General features: G+C 34.8%; 1 protein-coding gene across 1 annotated transcript in view; it reads left to right on the forward strand.

The window, feature by feature from the left end:
• Nucleotides 1-8,139: 8,139 nt before the first annotated feature.
• Nucleotides 8,140-14,655, forward strand: part of TMPRSS7 (transmembrane serine protease 7) — an 88,642-nt gene continuing 82,126 nt past the window's right edge. The window contains exons 1-2 of the mRNA XM_074301167.1: nucleotides 8,140-8,187; nucleotides 9,756-9,972. Of these exons, the coding sequence (XP_074157268.1) occupies nucleotides 8,140-8,187; nucleotides 9,756-9,972 (265 nt within the window). The remainder of the gene's footprint in view (nucleotides 8,188-9,755; nucleotides 9,973-14,655) is intronic.

Consider the following 14,655-nt stretch of genomic DNA (forward strand, 5'->3'; position numbering starts at 1 on the left):
TAAATAGAATATTAGAAAAGTTAGGTATGATAGATTTTTGGAGAAAACTGAATGTACAGAAAGGAGTACACTTTCTTCTCAGCAGTTCATGGATCCTCTACAAAAATTGATCATATATTAGGACATAAAGACCTCAAAATTCAATGCAAAAAGGCAGAAATAGTAAATGCATTCTTTTCATATCACAATGCAATAAAAAACTACATTCAACAAAAAGCTAGGGGTAAATAGACCAAAAAATAATTGGAAACAAATAACCTCATCCTAAAGAATGAATGGGTGAAACAGTAAATCATAGACACAATTAATAATTTCACCCAAGAGAATGACAACAATGAGACAACATACCAAAATTTGTGGGATGCAGCCAAAGGGTAATAAGGAGAAATTTTATATCTCTAGAGACTTACTTGAATAAAATAGAGAAAGAGAAGATCAATGAATTGGGCTTGCAACTTAAAAAGTTAGAAAAAGAGCAAATTAAAACCCCCAATTTGAAGTTCTAAAATTAAAAGGAGAAATTAGTAAATTTGAAATTTAAAAAAAATATTAAATTAATAAATAAAACTAAGAGTTGGTTTTATGAAAAAAACAACAAAATAGATAAGCCTTTGGTAAATTTGATTAGAAAAGGAAAGAGGAAAATCAACTTGTTAGTCTAAGAATGAAAAGGGAGAACTTTCCACCAATGAAGAGAAAATTAGAGCAATAATTAGGAGTTTTTTCCCCAACTTTATGTCAATGACTTTGATAACCTAAGTGAAATGGATAACTACCTTCAAAAATATAGGCTTCCCAGATTAACAGAGAAGGAAATAAATTTGCTTACATAGTACCATTTAAGAAAAAGAAATAGAAGAAGCTATTTATCAACTCCCTAAGAAAAAAATATCCAGGGCCAGATGGATTTACATGTAAATTCGACCAAACATTTAAAGAACAATTAACTCCAATGTTATATAAACTATTTGAAAAAATAGGGAATGAAGGAGTCCTGCCAAATTTCTTTTATGACACAGACATGGTACTGATATCTAAACTAGCTAGGTTGAAAATAAGGAAAGAAAATTATAGACCAATCTTCCTAATGAATATTGATGCTAAAATCTTAAATAAAATATTAGCAAAAAGATTACAGAAAATTATCCCCATGATAATACACCATGACCAAGTAGGATTTATACCAGGAATGCAGGGCTGGTTCAATATTAGGAAAACTATTAGCATAATTGACTATATCAATAACCAAATTAACAAAAACCATATGATCATCTCAATAGATGCTGAAAAAGCCTTTGATATAATCCAGCATCCATTCCTATTAAAAACACTTGAGAGTATAGGAATGAATGGACTTTTTCTTAAAATAGTCAGTAGCATATATTTAAAACCATCAGTAAGCATCATATGAAATGGGGATAAACTGGAACCATTCCCAATAAGATCAGGAGTGAAACAAGGTTGCCCACTATCACTATTACTACTTAATAATGTATTAGAAATAGGAGTTGAGAAAGAGATGAAAGGAATTAGAGTAGGTAATGAGGAAACCAAATTATCACTCTTTGCAGATGATAAGATGGCATACTTAGAGAATCCCAGAGATTCTACTAAAAAGCTATTAGAAATAATCTACAACTTTAGCAAAGTTGCAGTATACAAAATAAATCCACATAAATGATCAGCATTCTTATACATCACTAACAAAATCCAATAGCTACAGATACAAAGAGAAATTCCATTTAAAGTAACTGGCAAAATTGTCAATGCTATAAAATTATTCATGCATATATTTTGTAAATAAAAAGCTATTAAAAAAAAAAGAAATCCCTGATATAGTTAGTATAAGGATGTGGTTCCTGCAAAACAAGAGAAGGGAATTGTAAGGGCCCTTTAAATGGGCGGCGCCACAGTGCAACAGGAGATTGAGACCCAGAAGTATTCTCTGTAGATATAGGACTGCCCTGTGGGAGGGATCCTGTCCATATTGAGATAGGTTCGTAATGGGTGACGACTCTCTCACTGATTGGCTGTGTGTCTGACCTCACAGGCCCTTTATAAGCCCACTGCAGACAGCAGTCACTCTCTTTAATCTGGCTCCCTAACCTGGGGTAGCCTAGCCAAGCCAAGCAGATGGATAGCCGAGAGGTAAGGAGTTTGGTAGTGAACACGTGGGTCTTCTGACCAGGTGTTCACTAGGGAACCAACAAGTCAGGGCATTATGTGAGTAGGTATAATAAAGGCTTTTAAGATTACATGTGGCTGTCCTTGATATTAAACTACCAGATATTAAACTACTGTTCAAAAAATCATGGCCAGAGACCTTTGAAGGCCTCAGAGGAGGCAAGCCGGGTACAGTTGACACTGCAAAGGTCAGTGGTCAAAAGTACTCTGTTGGGCCTAGGGCAGACTAGTAATTATAACTGCTAGGAGGGCATGTTACAGTTAGCATCCTGTCCAAGGAGTATGATGAAGTTGAAAAAATAATCACTGCTTTCAGGGAATAGTTCCAAGAGAATTGCCTATGAGCTAAGTTGTAGATAATGTGATCAGCATGTGGGGGCAATGGAAGAGGGTGTAGGAGAAGGAATTTAAGAAGTAACATGAGTAGAACATTTAATTTATTATTCTGGTTATATGTGCTTATGAGACTTGTGTGATTAATACTAGTCTCTTATGTGAAGACAGCATAAAGATGCATCTCTGATTTAGCATTTGCCTAAGACCATATTCTATGTACTTAGTTATAATTTAGGAACCTAGAACCTAATTGATGCTACTCAAGCTAGAAATTCATGTATCTTAATTATGTGTTTTGGGAAACAATTGTTTATGAAAAGTAACAAAAAACAACTTTGGATGCAGGATCATGTGGCACATTTTTAAAAATGGATAACTATTCAAAAAGTATTGATGAATGTTTTATTGTGTTGAGTCACTTTTTACTTGTATCTGAGTTTTGTGACCACCTTTGGAATTTTCTAGTTAAAGATATTGAAATGGCTTGAAAAACAAATAAAGTAACTGCTGATGGTATAAAATATTTGGGAATCTATCTGCCAAGGGAAAGTCAGAAACTATATGAGCAAAACTACAAAACACTTTCCACACAAAGTCAGATCTAACCAATTGGAAAAATATTAAGTGCTCTTGGATATGTCAAGAGAATATAATAAAGATGACAATACTATCTAAAATAATCTATTTATTTAGGGCTATAACAATCAAACTTCCAAAAAACTATTTTAATGATCTAGAAAAAAAGAACAACAAAATTCATCTGGAAGAACAAAAGATCAAGACTTAAAAGTTTTGATCTTTCAAGGGAACTAATGAAAAAATAAAATCAAATGAAGGTAGCCTAGCTGTACCATATCTAAAACTATATTATAAAACAGTGGTCACCAAAACCATTTGGTATTGGCTAAGAAATAGACTAGATGATCAGTGGAATAGGTGAGGTTCACAGGACAAAATAGCCAATAACTTTAATAATCTAGTGTTTGACAAACCCAAAGACCCAAGTTTTTGGGATAAGAATTCACTGTTTGACAAAAACTGCTGGGAAAATTGGAAATTAGTATGGCAAAAACTAGGCATTGATCCACACTTAACACCATACACCAAAATAAGGTCAAAATGGCTTCATTATCTAGGCATAAAGAATGAAATTATCTATAAATTAGAAGAACATAAGATAGTTTCCTTTCAGACCTGTTCATAAGGAAGGAATTTGTGACCAAAGAAGAACTAGAGATCATATTGATCACAAAATAGAAAATTTTGATTATATCAAATTAAAAAGGTTTTATACAAACAAAATTAATGCAGACAAGATTAGAAGGGAAGCAATAAACTTGGAAAACATTTTCACAGTCAAAGTTTCTGGATAAAGGTCTCATTTCCAAAATATATAAAGAATTGACTCTAATTTATAAGAAATCAACCCATTCTCCAATTGATAAATGGTCAAAGGATATGAACAGACAATTTTCGAATGAAGAAATGGAAACTATTTCTAGCTATATGAAAAGATGCTCCAAATCATTATTAATCAGAGAAATGCAAATTAAGACAACTCTGAGATACCACTATACACCTCTCAGATTGGCTAGGATGACAGGAAAAAATAATGCTGAATGTTGGAGGGGATGTGGGAAAACTGGGATGCTGATACATTGTTGGTGGAATTGTGAATGCATCCAATCATTCTGGAGAGCAACTTGGAACTATGCTTAAAAAGTTATCAAACTGTGCATCCCCTTTGATCCAGCAGTGTTACTACTGGGCTTATATCCCAAAGAGATCATAAAGGGAAAGGGACCTATATGTGCAAAAATGTTTGTGGTAGCACTTTTTGTGGTGGCTAGAAACTGGAAATTGAATGGATACCCATCAATTGGGGAATGGTTGAATAAGTTGTAGTATATGAGTAGTATGGAATGTTATTGTTATGTAAGAAACGACTAGCAGGATGATTTCAAAAAGGTCTGGAGAGACTTACATGAACTGATGCTGAGTGAGATGAGTAGAACCAGGGAAGCATTATACACTTAAACAACAATACTATATGATGATCAATTCTGATGGATGTGGTTCTCTTCAACAATGAGATGAACCAAATCAGTTCTATTTGTTCAATAATGAAGAGATCCAGCTACACCCACTAAAAGAACTATGGGAAATGAGTGTGAACCACAACATAGCATTTCCATTCCTTTGGTTTTTGTCTGTTTGCATTTTTTATTTCCTTTTCAGATTTTTTTTACATTATTTCTAAGTCCGATTTTTCTCGTGCAGCAACATAACTGTATGGATATATATACATATATTGTGTTTAACATATATTTTAACATGTTTAATATGTATTGGTCTACCTGCCATCTAGGATAGGGGACAGAGGGAAAGAGGGGAAAAGCTGAAACAGAAGATTTTGCAAGGATCAATGCTGAAAAATTAATCATGCATATATCTTGTAAATAAAAAGCTATAATAAAAATAATAAAACAAATTTTAAATCCAAATCACTCTGGCTTTTAATGAATGGACATTAATAGCTTCCAACCTAAGCTTCTGTGTTTCATTGTTTCGTTCTGATAGTTTAGAATGAGTATAAATAGCAAATTTGTTTTCAATTGGCCAGGAACTTTTAAGACTTTCCCCTCCCAAATTGATAATTTTATGATAGTATATTGAAATTCTTAGCTAGAGCTTCTACAGCTCTGCTTCACTTAAATCCAATTCAAGTGCAAGTCAAGGAATTGTCCTTGTGCTGTCATTGACCTTCTTCAAAAGCAAAGGCTAGACCACAATAGCATCACCTGTAAAGTGGTTTAGATATGTTGAATATCTAAGGCATTTTCTAGCACCAAAATTTCTCATTATGCAGTACAAAATAAACCAAATCAATGAATGATGTTATTATATTTCAGAGTATGTTTAAAAAACCATAAATCATACATATAAATGGACAGAGAGAAAAAGAGAGTGAGAGAGAAAGAGAGAAAGATGATTAATTGGACCTTATTTTATTAATCTCCATTTTATTCCAATCAGTATTAATCAATTTTATATGATTCTATAGGCATGGTAATTATCAGTTCTGATAGGCCTTAGAGCTGTAAACTGCAGATTGTAAATTCATTTCTTTAATGATAGAAAGCTAACCAGAGGGCCTAGATCCTTGGTTTTTCTTGTTATGGTGACCAAGTCCAGCATGACAGAGTCTAGAATCTAGTATGTAATTAAGTCACATGGAACGTCCCCCAGTTATTTTTGTTGTCTCTCTGCCCCTTGCTATTTATCTGTTTCCTAATACTGGGAGATGGCCACAAGCATTTGGCCTGCCCAACATGTGGAAATGGCCATGAATGTTTAGCCAATGAGTGATTCTTGTTGCTGGACTATATCCTGCCCTTTTATTGACCTGTTAGTCCAGGTAGATAGTTTGACATTTGTTTATCAACTCAACTCCATGAACCTGCTCAGCAGCTTAGTAGGACTTCTAGGTATATTATCTCTAGAAAGATCAAGATAGGACTGTTAAGGTCTGCTCACGAGACCATTTGTCAACCAATTGGATTTTGGATTTTGTATAGAAACTTCTACAGGACCAAAGGCAAAGGTTATCAACCAATGAGGTTCTGTATTTTTTATCTGCTTTACCTGTACTGTCCAGGTAACAAGCACTATATAACTAAGGCCCTGGAGGAAGAGGGCATATCAAATTGTGAGGAAGATCTCAGGTCCATTTCATTTAAGAGAGCTACGGATCCTTTAATAAAATGCTATTGACTTAGAGCTCTGCCTCAGTAGTTTTTCTTGCATATATATATGTATGTGTTTATATATGTACACATTAATACCTAAATGTATAGTATATATGCATCTATGTCTGTATGTGTGCTTCTCTCTATATCTATGTAGTGCCTTGAAAAGAAAGCCACTATTTAATTAGGTATAGCTGAAGGATCTAGTTAAAATTCACATTTACACAGCACTTTAAAGGTTACAAATCAATTTCTTTTTTACAATACTTCCCAATAGACAGTATAATTATACTCATCTACATTTTTAAGATAAGGAGGTAACTTCACTATGGTAAAGTGATTTGTCCATTGTCCAAAAGCTGTGCTAAGATTTGTTTGGGAATTAGGCCTTTTAACTTCAAATTCAGTATTCTTTCTTTTGAGGAAGAAACAGTCATAGAGCTAGGAAACTTGGACAACAGAATATGAAGGAGTTTGGCAGAGAAGACAGACAGAAGCTTATGAGTTGTGCCTCCCTGGTGTAAAATATATTTCTGTCTGCCAAGAAATTAAATGCTCCCACAGGCTAACTTAAGCTGTAAGAGAAGTATGAAAGAATATGGCTATATGGAAAAAAAAAGTGTTATTCTCTTCTCTTTCTTTTCTTTTCCCCTCTTTTCTTCCTTCTTCTTTAAGACTCACAATAATGGTTTAAACTTGATTAATCTCTTTCACCTCATCCAATCTATGATCATTATTCTTATCTTTTCATCATCACTTCTATTTTGTTTCTTGATCTTTTCAACTTGACTTTTAAATGTTGACTTTTATTGTCCTGTGGGATGTAGTGATCTTACTAAAACGTAACCAAAGTCAAATAATTATTTTTAAGTCTATGGATAAAGTACTTAAAATTGTTGCATTTGGGGGGATTGAGAATCCCTCCTCCATCACAACAGATTAATTAATCAAATCATAAAACTATGGATATAGTAAGTACAGTATTAGATCAATATGATTGTAAAGGAGAGAAAAGGAGTCTGAATGGGAGATTGGAGGTAGGTTGTGGATGGGTCTTGTACTAGCCCTTAGGAACCAGTCCCTGGTTGAGTTTATCATGGAAAAGAAGGTTTGGATTTAAACTCCTTTTGGGGAAGGTTAAGTTAGCTTGCTCAGGGTCATGCACCAGTATTATCTAAAGAGGAACCTGAAGCTAGATCTTCTTGGCTTCAAAGCCAGCTTTCTATTTACTACTGCATGCTGCCTCTCGATCTTCCAAAGAGAGCTCTTATTACAAGGTGTTCCGTGTAGATGAGAGAATAGGAAAAGTTATTTCTTTTGTACATTTTTAAACTCTGATTTTAAAATGTAGAACAATGTTGGAAATATCATTAAGTTATCGTACCATAACTCAGAAAGTATACTTTGTAAAAAAGCATAATTGATTGATGCAATACTGTGAAGTTTCAAGCTAAATTAAATGCAAAGTGTTCAAAGGACTTAATTTGTCAACTTCATGCTTGTTTTCTCATGCATAGCACTCACATAATATTATGCTTCCCCTCTCCACCTCCAAGTTGACAGCACCATGCCTCAATCTACAAAAGGAAGTAATCAACATAAACCTCAAATCATATATGGAAACCTACCTACCCAATTTCAGTTTGGGACACAATTTGCCAGGTCCCTTTAACACCCTCTGTATCGCTGTGAGACAGATGCAATTACAGAACTGGAAACTGCTGGATGTAAATTGATGCCCTGCCCTGAGTGATCTCTTGAATGCTATTGCTGATTCTCCCCAAGACAGGAACCTGGGGACCTTGTAGAAGAGTAAGGGGAAATTTTGGCTTTGGAGCCTACCTGTAGACTTGAGAAGAGATCCCCTAAAATGGAGAAAACCAACAGTAATGATTCAGCCAAACCTGCTGACTTGAATGTAAGTAGTATTTGATAACCTTGTTCTCTTAGCTGCTTAGGGTCTATTTGTCACTGCTGTTTACCAGTGAGGGCTGCACCACTTTTCTGAATTGCTGTCAGCTTGTGTCAGAATTTTGTCAGTGGCAATTTGTTCATGTCTGTGCATTGAAATGCCCCTGAATGTGTACTGATCTTTAAGCAAACCAGGGTAAACTGATGGAGGAAAAGGCTATCTTTGATGTAATTACATTGAAAATCAACAGGAGACTCAGTTTACACATATTGAAGACATCACAAGTATATATTTTAGAAGAATTTCTCCTTTGGCTCATTTAGAAGATATCTGGAAAGGAATTTTATTTTAATGAGTCCACTCCATTTTCTACAATGACTATTTTTGTTCTTTAGAAACAGTATCTTTACCTCCTTCAAGGTATAGCATTAGATTAAGTCTACTCTTGTTAAATTTCAGATGGACGACTGTAGTCCACATTCCACTGGACAAGGTTGTTTGGCAGGAAGAATGAGACACAAATGAATAATTTAAAGCATACTGAGCTGCAAATTAGCCCATTAATTGGTATGAATTCATAAAAACTGGACTTATTAGCAGAACAAAAATGCATTATATTTTTAGAATTCTTATTCTTATTTGGTTTTGCCTTTGCTCTAGGTTGTTGCATTTCATTCATTTATTATTATTATTAAAAGTGTTGTAGTTAGAAATTATTTTGCCACTGAACTTTGTTTACACTGACATATATAATCTCTAAGTCCAAGAAGCTCAAAGTTCCTTCTATACATTATTCTATAATTCTTACACTATCAGGTGAAGAAGGCAGGAGAAAGAGAACTGAGAAGAAGAGCAACAATAAATAGTAAATAGCAATTATTTTTGTTTGTAAACAGAATATTTTAATTTTATACAGTGGTTTTTTTCAAAGTAATTTTTTCCAGTTCCTTGTTTGTCATCCCCATTTTATTGACTGGGAAACCAAAGCTATGCAATCATTTAAAAGTAGAGGAATAGAGTTGTGAACAAGCTGCATGTCTCCTCCCCCAAACATTACATCATCTGTTATTTTTTTCTAGTGGCAAAGAATTCTTTGATAATGAGGAATAAAAATTATACATTCCACTAGAGAACAATATTTGAAATTTTTTTGGTTGCTGTTAATTTTCTTGACTGAGACAAGGTTAAACATGCATGGACAGACCAAATATCACCTGGCACCACGTAACAAGTCCTACATCAGAAGTTAGAGGGCTGAGATTCATATACTGCCTCTCTTATCTACTGTCTAGGTGACATTAAGCAAAAGGCTTTGCCTTTTTGGACTTCAGTTTCCTCATCTATGAAATGAAAAGCTTAAACCAAATTAGTATTGAATATTCTTTCCAGTTCTATCTAGGATCTCTAGGACTTAAAGAAAATAAATACATGACCATGACTTTTCACCTTTTAGCCCTTAACTTTTGAAATTTTGTGCTAAAATGTCCTTGTATCTCTCTTGATTTTAATTATTTCAGTTGCCTTTGTTGCATAACATGAATGCTTATGTGTGTGTTTTTCCCCCTTTCTTCAAGGTATCTAACATCTCTGTCCAAATGGTGACCCGACCAGAAAAACTACCAGTCAGGAAACCACTCAGAAAGCCACACAGACGACCTATTGGCAAAATCAAATCCAAGAAGAAAGCCAAGAAAACCCCCTTTTGGAACATTCAGAATAAAATCATTCTTTTCACGGCATTTTTAGTCATCCTAGCAGTAATCACCTGGACATTACTTTGGCTCCATATCAGTGAGTTAAAATGTGTGCTCATGGAAGTTGAATGCATTAGGAATGATATATTATAAATGTAGGTTCCATTATGTATACTGTAAAATTCTATGCATTTTCCTTATAGTATTCTTTTATCCTGCAAGCAGACCTTGATGTGAAGTAGAGGAGGAAATAGCATTGTCTGGATTCTGTTCCATCTCAATTATTCCATCAAAATTCCAATCAAAAATTCCATCAAAATTCCAATCAAAAATTCCATCTCAATTATAAAGAGAAGGGGAAATGTAGGAGTGGGGGCAGGAGAAAGAAATTCTAGAATCTTTTATCTAGAATTTAACTAGAATCTTTATCTGCTCAGATAAGTTGAATGAATTTGAAATCCTTCAGAAAAAAAAGAGTTGTTTTATCTTATTCATAATTTTACCTTATCATTTTTCTAAACATCATTATCATGGGGAATCTCCACAGTTGCTTTGTAGATCCTTGGTGAAGAAGGACTACCAACTATATCTCCCCTCTCTATTTGGCTGATTCCTGAAATGTTACTTAGTTAAAACATCCTCCCTTGTGTTTCAGATCTTTTTCTTGTCAAATTGCAAATAGCCCTAGGAAATGGGTGATTCAAATAACTTGAATCTCAGCTGTGTCTATTTCATTGTACAAGTTTTAGGGTCTTTTTTTCTGGGAAAGAAGGAAGAATCAGAAGTAAGGAGGGAGGAGAACCCCAAAACACTAGAAACCCAAAGGAATGAAAACAACACGCTGTTGAAGAATCACTAGAGAGGAGGGGAAAGGACTCAGGTTTCAAGATAATTTTGCAGTTACTGCCAAAAAAGAGCTTAGTTCATTGATAGAAGTTTCCTAAGAGGCAAATGGAGTTTTGGTGCTGGACCCATTCCAGTTTGAACCAATTAGGATGAAGAGATTCTCTAATATTTTAAATCATTAACAATCTCACAAGTAGAATTGACAGGAAGAGATGTTAGGTTTACTCAGCTTGAAATGTTTTGGAATTTGGTCAGTAAATGAAATTTGATCACTCTGATAAAGGAGAGAATTAAAGTTGGCTGAAAGGGAATAGAAAGTGCAATTGGCTGATTCCCAGTGAAAATGGTTGCTTGATAGAAGATATTTTCATGATCAGAGGTCACCAAGCAGAGCAAGAGATATCATTGAGTCTGTTTGGTATCTAAAGAGAAACTTCATTCAAAGATGAAGAGCACAGAGATTTTCTTAATCTATCTGCTCCATTTCCATAATGCCCATGCTGCTTTGCTCACTACATGCAGTAGGGTTTTTTTGGTTTTTTTTTTTTTTTTTGCTCAATAGATCCCTTTCTCCACTAGATGCTGAATATTAGGACCCTGGTAATAATTCACATCAAATAGGTGGATGAAATGAAGACCCAAGTTTCTCCCTCCTCTTACCATATGTCTCTTTAGACATTATCAACCTTAGATGGGGTCCTTAAGTACCAGAGAGCATTTTTTTTTTATTCCTTTTCCATTGGTAGTAACACAATAGGACAACATGTATTTCTCTCTGCCAGAAGGAATAACTCACCAAGCAGGTTATTTGCTTATTTGGACAGGGTTTTAAAATGGTGTTGATGAAGTTTGGCTCCCTTCAATTTCCAGTCAGGGAACCAAATGATGAACTTAGTGGGTTCGGGGTTCAGAGAACCAAATGAAGAGGTTTGACTTCCCTAGATTCCCCTAGGATTTGGTGCAGGGTAGAGAATTGTGGGAACCCCTTTCTGGTGGTGCAGAGGTCCTTTGTAAAGGAATTTATGAACTCAAAAAGCCTAATTGGTAAATGAAGTTTATTATTGGCATTGGGAAATCAGCTTTTGCTATGCATGAATAGAAAGACTTAATTCCTTGGTGGCAAGGTCCCCAAAGATAAGTAAAGTTTCTAGCAGAGAAATCCTGACAGAGAGGTATAAAGTCTTATTAAGGAAATAGATAAGAAAGATTAAAAGAGTGTAACACTGAAAAAGAATAACATTTCAGTGGGCAGAGGGTTGCTGCTATGCCAGGGAGAGAGAGGTTCCTTGGCATATTAGGTCCTCTGTAAGGACTGAGCCCCAAGTTGGCTCATTTTATAACAGAAGCCTAGGCTAACAGCTCTTGTTGAGGGCTGGGTACAGTTTGAGCTGGAATCAGAGAAAATCTTGGAATTGAATGAGTGTCTCTGGGATAATCTTCACCTCAATAGGGGCCTTAATTAGTAGTGAGTAGTTATCAATGGGAGTGGTGCCCATCTCTCAGGATAATCGAATGAAGTTGTTTATCCTGTTTCCCTAGGACAAGGTCTTTTACAGAGGCTAGGATTCAAGGAGCCTTTCTCCTTGAAGGAGTTTCAGAGAGAGAATTTTGGGGTTCCCCCTTCAGTTTCAGGCTCCCCTTGTCAGTATCATTAGGATTCTTTAAAAGTTCTGTGGACATATAGGATTTGGGACAAACAGAAGAATTTTGCAAATGCAGGTGGACTTTTGTTATTTTTTAATGACTAATTTCAAAAAAATTAAATTTCCTCTCATCCTCATTTATTTCTTTCTTGCTATAAGATGTTGGAGCATAAAACAAAACAGTATTGATAAAAATGACAGGTTTAAATTTTTATAGGTTATCTTACTTGAGCTTCATAAGAACACTATGATGTAGGCATGACATTAATCATTATCTCACTTTTATAGGGAAAAAAATCCTGAGACTCAGAATAGCTCAGAATCACAGGATCACACCTCTAGTTTAAGTGTCAATAGTAGAATATGAACCTGAGTTTCTGATTCCAAGTCCAAAACTCCATTCACCAAATCACTACGACACAATGCCTCAGGGGGAAAAAAAAAGCAAAAACAAAAAAACAGAAACAAAAACAAAAAACCCTAATTATGTTATTCATAAGTAGAATGTCCCTGTCAGTAGCCAATGTTTTATTTTGTCAAATCAACAGGGCCAAAGATAATATTTCATGTATTTTCAATCAGTCATTTTTTTTTCAGTCATGTCTGACTCTTTGTAACCCCATCTGGAGGTTTTTTGGGCAGAAAACTAGAGTGGTTTGCTGTTTCCATCTCCACCTCATTTTTCAGTTGAGAAAACTGAAATAAACAGCGTTAAGTGACTTGCTATGGGTCACACAGCTAGTGTCTCAGGCCAGATCAGAACCCAGATCTTCCTGACTCTAGATCTGGCTCTCTACCTACTGCATCATATAACTGTCCATAGCAATCTAGATAATGCTTATTCTACTTTATTTTTCCAATGTGATTTGTTAGGTCAAATGCTTTAAGCCATGTGCATCTCATTTAGGAGGCTGTGCAATGTTATTAGGTTTGTGTAACTTGTATGATGCTATAAATAACAGGAACATCTGGATGACCTTACTATTATAGGGAATCCGCTTTCTATTTGGAGACTGTGCTGAATATTTCCCATGGCAGTGGAAAATATTTTTGGTTGACATACATTTCAATAACACACTTAATCACTAATGGGTTATTGAATGAAATAGTTTGTGGTGCATTTTTCAAAGAATCTTGATGTTGTCAAAACTTTATTTTTGAAGAAAGGACCAATGACATCATAGTGTGACTTGGGCATGAATTGGATTTAGATGAGGCAGAGCTGCACAAAGTCGTCAGTCTCACTCTCTCTTCTAGAGTTATTGGACCAGTGTCAAGACAACTAGCAATGGCCTGGGATGCAGGGGATAACATATAGTAGTTTCTTTTTTTCCTTTTTATTTGTATTGTGGTAAGTTTATTTATTTTTAACACACATTACTTTATAAATCATGTTGGGAGAGAAAAAGCAAAGCAAAAAGGAAAAGCCACAGGAGAGATTAAAAAAACACAGAAAAATGAAGTGAACATAGCATGTGTTGATTTACATTCAGTCTCTTTAGTTCTTTTTCTAGATGTAGGTGGCATTTTCTGTCCAAAGTCTATTGGGATTGCTTTGGATCACTGAACAACTGATAAGAACCAAGCCTTTCATAGTTGATCATTGCACATTCTTGCTGTCATTATGTACAATGCATTCCTGGTTCTGCTTATTTCACTCAGCATCAGTCCATGTAAATCTTTACAGGAACAATAATATTCCATTTCCTTCATGTACATAACTTGTTCAGCCATTCCCCAGTTGATGGGTTTCCACTCCTTTTCCAATTCTTTGCTACCACAAAAAGAGCAGCTACAAACATTTTTGCACATATGGGTCCTTTTCTCTCCTTTATGATTTCCTTGGGACATAAACCCAGTAATGCCACTTTTGGGTCAAACAGTATGCACAGTTTTATAGCCCTTTGAACATAGTTCTAGATTGCTCTCCAGAATGGTTGGGTCATTTTACAATGTATAAATATCCAGCTTTCCCATGTCCCTTCCAACATTTATCATTATCTTTTTTTATCATCTTAGCCAATCTGTGAGCATTTTTTCATATGACTATAAATGTCTTTAATTTCATCATCTGAAAATTTTCTGCTCATATCCTTTGACCATTTATCAAATGGTCAAGACTTGTATTCTTATAAATTTGACAGAGTTCTTTGTATATTTTAGAAATGAGACCTTTATCAGAAATACTGACTGTAAAAAATTTCCCCCATGTTTGTACTTCCCTTTTAATCTTGTTTCTATTGGTTTTGTTTGTGCAAAACCTTTTTAATTTAATGTAATCAAAGTTGTCC

This window comes from Sminthopsis crassicaudata, chromosome 3 (assembly GCF_048593235.1).
Source record: "Sminthopsis crassicaudata isolate SCR6 chromosome 3, ASM4859323v1, whole genome shotgun sequence".
In the NCBI taxonomy this organism is placed as follows: Eukaryota; Metazoa; Chordata; class Mammalia; order Dasyuromorphia; family Dasyuridae; genus Sminthopsis; species Sminthopsis crassicaudata.